General features: G+C 41.8%; 1 protein-coding gene across 2 annotated transcripts in view; it reads left to right on the plus strand.

Moving 5' to 3' along the window:
- GRB14 (growth factor receptor bound protein 14) overlaps positions 1 to 12,761 on the plus strand; it is a 95,942-nt gene that overhangs the window by 52,141 nt on the left and 31,040 nt on the right. For both annotated transcript variants that reach the window (XM_082260203.1, XM_082260202.1), the window contains exons 6-7: positions 11,072 to 11,182; positions 11,364 to 11,459. In XM_082260203.1, coding sequence (XP_082116329.1) covers positions 11,072 to 11,182; positions 11,364 to 11,459 — 207 coding nt within the window. The remainder of the gene's footprint in view (positions 1 to 11,071; positions 11,183 to 11,363; positions 11,460 to 12,761) is intronic.

Raw genomic sequence — 12,761 nt, forward strand, 5'->3', positions numbered from 1 at the left:
ATATTTCATCACTTCTACAGCCTACTGTTCCTTGAGATCATGTCGTTATATACCCCATTACAAAACGGTGCAGTTTTACATATATATGCAACTTGTGCGTCTCAATAAACTACCCATTATTGTTAGGTTGTTAGGTAAAAAAAGCTAAAAAAAAAGTGTAGCTGCTGCCCTTTAAAAAACAGCCACTCACCTGTCCAGGTGTGCACTCAGCCCAGCAATCATCATCCTCTGTCCTCCCTCGGCAGCGCCGGCATCTTCACTATGGGCACCCAGCTGTGACAGCTTGTGGCTTCCCAGCCGGGTGGCCGCGGCCCATGCGCGAGTTGCGCTGCGCATTGTGAATGGTGGCTGCAGACTTCTGGGACCTGTTAGTGTCACAGAAGACTGCAGGGGGAGGGAGGAAGGAGAACCTCCACTGCCGAGCACCGCAGCGCTCAGAACAGAAGTGGGAAGCAGGTACCGGTCAAAATCAGGTACCTGCTACCGCCCCCCCCCCCGCTCCTCAAAAGTGCCAATTGTGCAAGAGGAGTGGGGGACGAATCCTTAAAGCAGAACTTCCCCCTTTGGGTGGAGTTATTTAAAGTGGTATTAAACCCAAAAGGCCACATTTAATATAGTGCAGCTTACAATCTCTTAGATGTAATGGTTGCTTTTTTTTTTTGGGCTCTTTCTATTTTCACCTGGTCATCCTGTCAGTAAGTCTGTTGTTTTTTAAAAGCGCAAGCTCTCCAGCAAAATAATTGGTTATAGAGATGAGACAAACTATTTAATGCTGACAGGGGTGCTTACAAGTATCACCTTTTTTTTTATTTATGTAAAACCTTTATCCCAAAAGGAAAAGAAAATGTTTGCTGTAACTGCTTATTAAGTGTACTGGTGTTTGGCTTCAATTTTTTACAAGCAGATTTACATTGCCTGTACATCCCCTCAGACTGACAATTCTATTGTCCAAAGCTGCCCCCCGTTCTCCTTCATCTAGAGTGGGGGCAATCTAATACAGGAGGTCACAGCAGATTACCAGGTGAAAGTAGAGCAAAAAGCCTAAAAAAAGAAAACAAATGCAGCCACCACATCTAATGATTGGTAAGCTGCAATATTTTACATTTTTGGCTTGGGTTTGATACATCTTTAACTAAAGAAACTTGTTTATATCTCTTTAATAGGAACATTTAAAATTTGGCAAAAAAAAAAAACATGGTCCCTACCAGGATCCATCTAATTGGTAGCATTCTCTGCAAAACTACTTTTCAGATTATGCTTGTAAGAAGACGTCACATGACGAAACGCGTACAGTGCCGTCACGTCATTTCCGGTTCCGGTCTCCAGTTGGAACGCATTGCGTTCCGGGACGCCAATACCACGCTGTTTATCAACTTATTGATTACCCTTGAGTGGCCATACTTGATCCCCCCACGGAACATTGGATACAGTACCATTGGGATAGGACCCTACTACCGGACCCCAAGTTAGGATACCTGGGAAATCCCGCGGACCCCACATCACATCTCCCCCAGGAAGGGAACCACCACACAGAGCAAGGACCAGCGAGACATATCCACAGTACCCGCTCTATACCCCTGTGTGAGGTGGGTACATCTGGTGAGTAGGTTTTTTAATAGGAGCCATCCCGCAGCTCACCAGTTACCCACCTTGGGGGGCACCGTAAGATACCGCTCACCTATTTCACTGGGCACATTCACCAATAATGGACCTATCCCAGCATATGAACTGATCGATTATCACTCATTGTTGCACTTTGTATAAAATTTTCCCGCACATTTACTTTTTGCACATTCCCCATTCACATACTCATTTTTTATATATGAAGTGTAAATATCACCTCTTGTCGCACTTTGTATAAAACTCTCCTGCATATTTGCACATTTATTTATTTTGCATAATAGTTTCCCGCACCTTTCTATTATTGAGAGATTGGATTCACCTGGCACCATTTGTTACCTCATTTATAGTATTTATTCACTCATTCACTTATTTATCTATTTAAGGCTGTCTATTTTGTATTTATTTTGTGGATTATTTATTCCAATTGTCATTTAATACTGTACACATATACGAAGGTATTTATTTATTGTAGCACCTTTTGCACTTTATACTACGCCATCTTGTGGACATTTTTTATAATACATGTTTACATATTTATTCCTTTATCACATTTCTATATTTTAACATCTATTTGCACTTTATAGAATAAGCAGCGCCATCACCTCCATTCTCATAATACAAATGTAGCATACTGTGGTATGCTGCATTGGAAAAAATGGTTCAGGCCCAATTTTGGCTGTGTTGTGGTGCATTGGCAGGCCATTTAAATTAACGAGCGACCTTAATGCACATGTTCCTTAATGCACCACAGTGTGGTAAATAGATTTGAATAGACCCTCACTGCTTTTGAAATCCCCTTGTCTCTAAAGCTGGCCATAGACAGATTGTAACTCAGCTAGTTCAGCAGGAAATGGCAGAAATTTCAATCCATCTATGGGAAGGCTGGTTGTACTGAAGTCGATCTATTGGTTGACTTTGGCACAACCAGACTGTGGGTTTTTTTTCATACGTTCACTGTCAGTGGCTATAGCTGCCATCAGTGATCATTGTATTCTGATGGCGGGGAAACCTCCATGTCAGAGAATACAATAGCCCAGCAGGAGGGATTTCCCCATAAACACTGACTGTGTTGGTTGGGAAATCAAGCGATTTACTTTCCTACAGTCCTACATAATGTATAGCCAGCCTGAAAGTCATGGAGTAAAATTAAAACACACAACAGTCCTGTGTGACTTCCCCTCTTCCTCTTTATGTCACTGCAGGCCAGTCCGAGTCATTTAAAAATAAATGAAAGCCTGCATCCCTTGGTTTCCTACATATTTAAATCTCCACTTCAGTCATTAGATTGCACTGTATATAACTAAAGGAAAATAAAAAATTATCAATAATATTCCCTTTTAAGAAAGCATACAGTATTTTAAAAGTACATTTTGTGTATTAGAGCTCCAGTGACTGCCTGAACTTTCATAACTCTCTTCATTTGCCCCTTTAGAGAACAGCTATGAACCATACTGTATGTTGACAACAAACTATTCTGGTTGTCAATTTTTGCTAGGGGAGCTAATTTTGAATTTTGAACACCTGGACAGGTACAAAAACTGCTTATTACAATCAAGTATTTGCTCATATTAACATTATGGTCATGCAATTGCATGTTACATTTTCAACTGGATCAGAACCCCTGCTTTAAATTATTTGAAAAATCCAATACCATATAAACCCTGTATATTCCACCCCATAAAAACTCTGTATATTCCACCCCATATAAACCCTGTATATTCCACCCCATATAAACCCTGTATATTCCACCACATATAAACCCTGTATATTCCACCCCATAAAAACCCTGTATATTCCACCCCATATAAACCCTGTATATTCCACCCCATATAAACCCTGTATATTCCACCCCATAAAAACCCTGTATATTCCACCCCATATAAACCCTGTATATTCCACCCCATATAAACCCTGTATATTCCACCCCATAAAAAACCCTGTATATTCCACCCCATATAAACCCTGTATATTCCACCCCATATAAACCCTGTATATTCCACCCCATAAAAACCCTGTATATTCCACCCCATATAAACCCTGTATATTCCTCCTCATATAAACCCTGTATATTCCACCTCTTATAAACCCTGTATATTCCACCCAATATAAACCCTATATATTTCACCCCATATAAACCCTGTATATTCCACCCCATATAAACCCTGTATATTCCACCCCATATAAACCCTTTATATTCCACCCCATAAATACCCTGTATATTCCACCCCATATAAGCCCTGTATATTCCACCTCATATAAACCCTGTATATTCCACCTCATATAAACCCTGTATATTCAACCCCATAAAAACCCTGTATATTCCACCTCATATAAACCCTGTATATTCCACCCAATATAAACCCTATATATTTCACCCCATATAAACCCTGTATATTCCACCTCATATAAACCCTGTATATTCCACCCCATATAAACCCTATATATTTCACCCCATATAAACCCTGTATATTCCACCCCATATAAACCCTGTATATTCCACCCCATAAAAACCCTGTATATTCCACCCCATATAAACCCTGTATATTCCACCACATATAAACCCTGTATATTCCACCCCATTTAAACCCTGTATATTCCACCCCATATAAGCCCTGTATATTCCACCTCATATAAACCCTGTATATTCCACCTCATATAAACCCTGTATATTCAACCCCATAAAAACCCTGTATATTCAACCCCATAAAAACCTTGTATATTCCACCCCATATAAACCCTGTATATTCCACCCCATAAAAAACCCTGTATATTCCACCCCATATAAACCCTGTATATTCCACCCCATATAAACCCTTTATATTCCACCCCATAAATACCCTGTATATTCCACCCCATATAAGCCCTGTATATTCCACCTCATATAAACCCTGTATATTCAACCCCATAAAAACCCTGTATATTCCACCTCATATAAACCCTGTATATTCCACCCAATATAAACCCTGTATATTTCACCCCATATATACCCTGTATATTCCACCCCATATAAACCCTGTATATTCCACCCCATAAAAACCCTGTATATTCCACCCCATATAAACCCTGTATATTCAACCTCATATAAACCCTGTATATTTCACCCCATATAAACCCTGTATATTCCACCCCATATAAACCCTGTATATTCCACCCCATATAAACCCTGTATATTTCACCCCATATAAACTCTGTATATTCCACCCCATACAAACCCTGTATATTCCACCCCATATAAACCCTGTATATTCCACCCCATATAAACCCTGTATATTCCACCCCATATAAACTCTGTATATTCCACCCCATATAAACTCTGTATATTCCACCCCATATAAACCCTGTATATTCCACCCCATATAAACCCTGTATATTCCACCCCTTTTTCATTTCTACATTGCCAGCTTCCAGATGCATTGTAGAAAGTTGCAGCACATTGATCTGTTGTTTGCAATCATAACCTTTGCTTAAAAGGGGGAAAGTTGAATCAAACTTAACTGCAAACTTTATAAGTAAAACTTTAACATGAATACATTATACTGTGAGAGATGTGTTGCTATACAACAATCCACAGTTGGCAGAAAACAATGCTTATTGCCTGTTTAATAATCCATGGGGCTTGGGTTATTCAGCAGTCAGCTGGCAATGATTCCTCCATGACTGACTTACTTTCTTAGAAACATATTCTTAAAAAAGTTGCAGCCAAATGATAGTACAGTACTAATAATAATCAATATGTTTACAGCTATGACGTTTTTGGTTTCCTGTTATTTTCTTTAGTATCTGTGATGACATTAGGTCCATCAGTTTCAATAAAATTTAAAACCAGATATCAGGTTTTCAGTTTTTACTACCTGATATTTTCCATTAAAGGACTAAATCTAATTGGCTCCATGCAGCAAGACACATGGGGACCTATCCATAGGAGTACCACATAGTAATTTGCTTGCTGTTCCTCCCATATAATATCTTTCAGAATAGATTTGCCAACTTTTGTATCTGAAATTTACAAAAAGGTGAACTGAAGTTTGGAGTAAGGGCCCGTACACACGTAGCGATTGTCGGCCGTAAATATTCGGCCACTGTCCAATCGGCCGATTTTTGGCTTGTTAGTATGATGCTTCCAACAACCGACTGCGACTTTTCGGCCGAACAGAATCTGGCGTGCAGACTTTAACATTTTTGTTGGCCGTCACCAGAACGGCCGATTGTTCGCCAGTCAGTACAGAATTCGGCCGACAAACAGCAGATTAGAAAGACTGGGCATGCTCAGAAAAGAAAAAAACACACGGAAAGTTAACCATCACATGACATCACTTCTGCAGTCGGCTGTTGTTGGCCGACAAAATTCGTGTGCAGTCTTTAGCACTTTTCAGCCGTCAGGACAGCACCAGACAAAAGATGGCCGATCGTTCGGCCGACAATCAGTACGTGTGTACGGGGCTTTATAAGAAAATGGCAGACTAGTTCTTGAAAGTGTAGTGATGTAGCAGCTGGAGGGAAGCACCTTATGCTATAGCTGGGGAAAGGCTATTAGACACTGTTGGGCATTCCTCTTGAAGCAAAGATTTAGCACATCGTCTACTGGAAAGGTAAGTATAAAATGTCTTCTGTTATAGGATGCTGCCAATTATATCAAATCACTTCTTCTTTTCTGCACTGTGCTTAGGTCAATGATACTTGTGATTGCGGTATACTCCAAACATTTTTTTCTGCTCCATCATATTGGATATTTATAAAATTTGGAAAATGTAAAAAAAAAACCTAAAAAATGAAATGTAAACATTTGATTTAAAATGCTTTAATATGTGTTGTATCAAAATGCAAGGTCTGTTTATTATATTCATCCCCTTTCCCCATCTAAAATTGTTGCATTATAACTGTAAAAAAGAACAAACTTATAGATAAAGTGAAAAAATGACTTACCTTACACCTGGCTTCCACACTGGAAACAGTGATGACATAACCCTCCAGGTGAGATCCTGCGAATGCTGAGTATCCAAAATCTCAGACCCTACACACCAAAGCCAGGTGTAAGGTAAGTATATTTTCTAACTATTCTCCATAGATCTTTTCATTTTACAGATAAAACCATTTTTGGTGTGGGGAGGGAGGAATATTGTATGTACGGTATGTAATTATCAGACCTTGCACCGTAGTGAAAGGTCCATTTTAACATTTATCTCTATACAACACTTTTGCTTGCTTTGGATTGAGGAGGGAGTGGATAAAACCCCTATCCTTTTTCTTCTTTTTCTTCACGTCCTGATACAGAAACACTGCAGGAAGTGAGAAAAAACCTCTCCAAAGTGAGGAAAAAGTAATTTAATAAAGTTACTACCAGAACAAGTGCCTTCATTGGAAGATCTAAGATAACCTCCTGCTGCAGTGACAGTACAGCGGTAAAATATTAGATTTCCCATCACTTTTTGTCCCAATGACAAAAGTCACCATCTTAAATAGTGCCAGATATTTCACCCTTAATGCATTATTTAGAATGGAACCCACAGTCAGTGATACATGCTGAGCATTGCAGGGAAAAATCTCAGCCACTGCACACCATACAACGACCCGACTCTCTAGACCCGCTGATTGGCTCCCGCTGTATCCAATCATCAGCCCCAAATGATCCACAATGGCTCAAAAGTGATATGGGCCAGAAATATTTAGACAGAATAGAGGTGGATAAAGCACCTGGACCAGATGGCATCTACCCACGGATCCTAAAATAATTGAGCTCTGTCTTTTCAAAGCCATTGTTTCTAATTTTTAGGGACTTGTTAGGGACTGGAATAGTACCACTGGACTGGGGTAGGGCCAATGTGGTGCCTGTATTTAAAAAGGTCAAAGTCTTTACCACGTAATTATAGACCTGTTAGTTTAACTTCTATAGTCGGGAAGATACTGGAGAGTATAATAAAAGACCAAATAGATGAGTTCTTGCTGGAAAATATATTTTAGGCAACAGACAGCATGGATTCATGAAAGACAGAAGTTGTCAAACAAACCTGATTTCTTTTTATGAGGAGGTAAGTAAAACCTTGGACTTCCTTCCGGTTCCGGCGCCGAATGCTGTGAACGCATCCCTCCTCCGCTCCCGCATAACTGCCTATAAAACCCCCACTTCGCCCCGTTCGGGTCGCTACCTGCCTCCCCGACCTCCGGGCACATCCTCGGCTCCCATTGATCCGCAGCATGGACAAATTCCTGGAGAAAGGCGGCCCGCGCGCTCCGCCGGGTCCGCCGCAAATCGAGGCCCCGGCTTCGGACTTTACCGCTGGAGCGGCCGATGCCGCTCATATGGACACCCACGTCCCCCAGGCTTCCACAGTGCCCTCTCTGGGGGACCCTCAGTCAGACTGCATTGCACAAACCGTGGTGGCTCTCCTATCCCCCACCATAACCGCAGCAGTACAAACTGCGGTTGCAGCTGGAATGCAGGAGATAAAACACCAGCTCGCAGAGCATTCCCACAGGCTGCAGGAAGTGGAATCCCGGGTAGCCAGTGTGGAAGAGGAGATCTATAGCTCACACAGCTTTGAGCAAACTCAGGACAAGACCAACCATTTTATATTACAAAACCTTGGACAGAGGGGTGGCTGTGGATGTAGTATACTTGGATTTTGCAAAAGCGTTTGACACAATTCTCCACACACAGCTAATGTGTAAGGTAAAGTCTACAGGCTTGTACCCCAATATTCAGTGTTGGGACCCTTACTTTTTAACCACTTCAATACGGGGCAGTTACACCCCCTTCCTGCCCAGGCCAATTTTCAGCTTTTAGCACTGTTGCATTTTGAATGACAATTGCGCGATCATGCAACACTGTACCTAAACTAAATTTATGTAATTTTTTTCCCACAAATAAAGCTTTCTTTTGGTGGTATTTGATCACCGCAAGGTTTTTTCTTTTTTGCTACACAAATAAAAAAAGACCGAAAAGTTTGAAAAAAAAAAGTTTTTTTTGTTTATGTTATAAAATTTTGTAAATAGATAAGTTTTTTCCTGCACTGATGAGCACTGATGAGGCTGCACTGACAGGCACTGATGAAGAGGCACTGATGGGGTGGCACTGATGGGGTGGCACTGATGGGATGGCACTGATGGGATGGCACTAATATGCAGCACTGATGGGCACTTATATGCAGCACTGATAGGCACTGATATGTGGCACTGATAGGTAGCACTGATATGCAGCATTAGTGGGCACTGATGGGCACTGATAGGCGGCACTGATGGGCACTTATAGATGGCACTGATGGGCACTGATAGGAGACACTGATGGGCACTGATGGGCGGCACTGATGGGCACTGATAGGCGGCACTGGTGGACACTGTTGGGAGGCACTGATGGCAATGATGGGCACTGGTGGGCAGCACTGATAGGTGGCAATGGTGGGCAGCACTGATAGGGAGGGCACCACAGGCAGGCTCCCTGAGCCCTGATTGCCATCCCTGGTGGCCATGGTGGGCATCCCTAGTGGTCATGGGTGGGCATCACTGGTGGCCATGGGTGGGCATCCCTGGTGGCTCTAGTGGCACCCCCCAAGGGTCTGCACTGGTAATCAATGCTCTGATTACCAGCACAGACCCCCCCCCCCCCCTGTCAGGAGAGCCGCAGATTGGCTCTCCTCTACTCGTGCCTGTCAGGCACCAACTGAGGAGAGCCGATCAACGGCTCTTCCTTTTTACTATGTGACCAGCTGTGATTGGACTCAACTGGTCACATGGTAAAGAGCCTACGTCAGTTCAGATTGGAAATGGGGTGTGTCAGAGTGACACACCGCAGCACCGATCGCCCCCCTGGGGGCGCGCAGAGCGCATTATCCTGTTTTACGTCATATGACGGTAGGTCAGGATAATGCAACCACAATTGCCTATAGGGCGGGTGGGAAGTGGTTAATATATTTAAAAATGATTTAGGGTCTGGAATTAAAAGTATAATTTCAGTCTTTGCAGATGACACCAAGCTTTGCAGTGGAATAACTTCCTTACAGGATGTCTCCAACTTACAAGCCAACTTCAATGCACTGTTTAATTGGGCAACTATGTGGCAAATGAGGTTTAATGTTGATAAATGTAATGTTATGAACTTGGGGGCTAAGAATATGCATGCAGCATACATACTAGGGGGAGTAGAACTGGGGGAATCCATAGCGGAGAAGGATCTGGTTGTTCTGGTAGATCCTAAGCTTAATAATAGCATGCAATGCCAAGCTGCGGTTTCCAAAGCAAGCAAAGTAATTTCTTGTATTAGGAGAGGCATGGACTGCAGATAGATATTATTTAATTTTGCCCCTGTGCAAATCATTAGTAAGACCTCATCTAGAATATCCAGTTCATTGTGGGCACCAGTTCTCAAAAAGGATATCGGGAAACTGGAGAAAGTGCAGAGAAGGGGACCAAACCTATAACAGGCATGGAGGAGCTCAACTATGAGGAACGATTAAAGGAACCAAATTTATTTTCTCGTGAGAAGAGGAGATTAAGGGGGATATGATCAACATGTATAAAGACATAAGGGGTCCATATAGTGAACTTGGTGTTGAGTTAGTCACTTTAAGGTCATCACAGAGGACAAGGGGGCACTCTTTACGTCTCAAGGAAAATCGATTTTGTTTCCAAATACTGAAAGGTTTCTTCATAGTAAGAGCTGTGAAAATGTGGAATAGACTCCCTCCAGAGGTGGTTCTGGCAAGCTCAGTAAATTGCTTGAAAAAGGCCAGGATTCTTTCCTAGGTGTACATAATATAACTGGACACTAATATTTATAGGCAAAGTTGATCCAGGGAATATCCGATTGCCTCTCAGGGAATTTTTTCCCCTGCTGTAGCAAATTGGATCATGCTTTGCTGGAGTTTTTTGCCTTTCTCTGGACCAACTGTGGGTATATGATTGTGTATATGGGATTGTATGGTTGTGTTTTTCTTTTTTGTTTTTTATTGGTTGAGTTAGATGGACTTTTTTTTAGCTTGACTAACTATGTAACTATGTAACTGTGCCCTTTGCAAGAGCAGTTGTATGCATTTATCTTAGTAAATGTAAGGTGGTAACATTTCACTTTGTAAATAATACCCAATCAGATGCAAAGAAAATATAAAATCAATTTTACGTGCATATGAATTGATGATGGAAATCAGCAGAGCTTACTGCATTTACTAAGCTTGGGAGAAACTGCACTTGCAAATGCACAGTCACAGGCTTACTTCGCAGTACAGTTTCCTAAGTTCACAGAAATCTGTTCCTAAGGTGAAAGGACTAGCTGATTGTTTTTGACCTCCAGGCCAAAGGCTACAAGTCCTCCAACCCTTTCACACCCTTTCACACTCTATCCCAAACTAAAATGCTAGCCCTGAGATACAATTTAAAATGGCTTGACATACTTCAGAGTATCTAATTTAAATATTTCCCCACCATACCTCCAAAATGAGCATATCTTTTTATTTCTTAGGACCCCAGGCACCTACAATTCTTCTGTGATTTTACGGAGAGTAATGTATATATGTTGCTGTCTGCAAAGAAAAGCTATGGGGCTCCTACAGACTTTGGATTCTGCCTCAAGGTACGACCATTGTTTTATCACTGTAACACCTAGCAATTTCCAGCAAAAATTTATTGTAGAGCATGTGTGGTAAAGTGTAATCATGTCTTGGCTGTTTAAGTAGGAGTATTTTAGTGAATTTTATTTCAACAGGTATTTCCTGCAAGGCATGCATTAATCAAAATGTGCTGTGGCCTTCTAGCCTAACAAGACAGGAGGAACCAAGGAAATGAAACTACTCTGTGCAGAGACTGAAGAGAGTAAGATCTGCTGGCTGACAGCAATTAGGTTATACAAGGTATACATACTCTCTTTATTTCTCTTATAAATACTCTGTCTATCTTTTTATATGGTAAGGATTATCCATTAAGTTTAGTTTGAAAACCGAAAGGGCTTTTTCACATGGGTGGCATGAGGACAATAAAACAGGTGGTAGAGCTGTGGTTTTACAAAGCTTTAGGGCCATGACAACTTGCTTGTACAATTCTACAGGTGGCACCACCTGTTAAATGTGCCCTTTAACCATTTAACCCTAGGTGGACATCATATGACATCCTGGGCTTTAAGTGGGTAAATCTGAATAATGTCCGCAGCTGAAAATTGTTTTTTACTACTGGTAATTCCCTCTCATACTGTTTTTGCAGGTGGCGGAAGGGGATGTTCCCCCCTCCCGCTGCCCTCTGGTGCCACGGCTGTTTATCATAGAGCTGACCGAGGACCAGATGTTCCCCGGCCATCTCTATGACCTTCAAAGGCTGAGAGCGACGTCATGACGTTACTTACGGCACATGGAAAGCCTGAGATTATTATTTTTTTTTTATCTCAGGCTTTCCAGCCTAGAGGAGAGATCTAGGGACTGTAAAAATGACCTGTTATGCTCTGTTCCTACTACAAGGGAGGTTTACATTCCTTGCAACAGAAATAAAAGTGAACAAAATAAAATTGAAATTTTTTCCAGAGGCAGCAGGACCGTCTAGCAGCAGTACCATCTATCTCTACCAACTTCTTGGTCAAAAGGAGGAAGGCTGTTATATCAGAACAGACAGCACAGTGGCTTAGTGGTTAACTCTTCAGCCTTGGAGCACTGGGGTTCCTGTTGTAAATCCTGGTTAGGGCACTATCTTCATTAAGTTTGCATGTTCTCCCTGTGCTTGCATGGGTTTTCCCCATATACTCCATTTACTCCCACACTCCAAAGACATGCTGATGGGCTCACTAGAATCTGCCCATATTGGCTCTAGCATGTGCATATTCATTAGAGATAAGGACCTTTGAGTTGACGATAAGTATCTTGAGGATAGGGCCTAATGTGAATGTACAATATGTAAAAGTGCTGTAAAAACTGTGGTGTTACATGAATAAATACATGCAGAAATAAAAAAAAAAACCAACAAATCCAGTCATGCATTTATTGTAGAAGAATTAGACCCCATTCACACTAGCGCGACTTGTCAGGCGACTTGGTCGCCTGACAAGTCGCGGTGGGTCGCTCGCCATTGATTAGCACATGACCCGTTCTAATAGGAGCGACACAAGTCGCTCCGACTTAGAAAAAGGGTCCTGTACTACTTTGGGGCGACCTGGAGGCGACTTGCATTGA

Source organism: Pelophylax lessonae (genome assembly GCF_965119305.1).
Source record: "Pelophylax lessonae genome assembly, chromosome: 6".
NCBI lineage: Eukaryota > Metazoa > Chordata > Amphibia > Anura > Ranidae > Pelophylax > Pelophylax lessonae.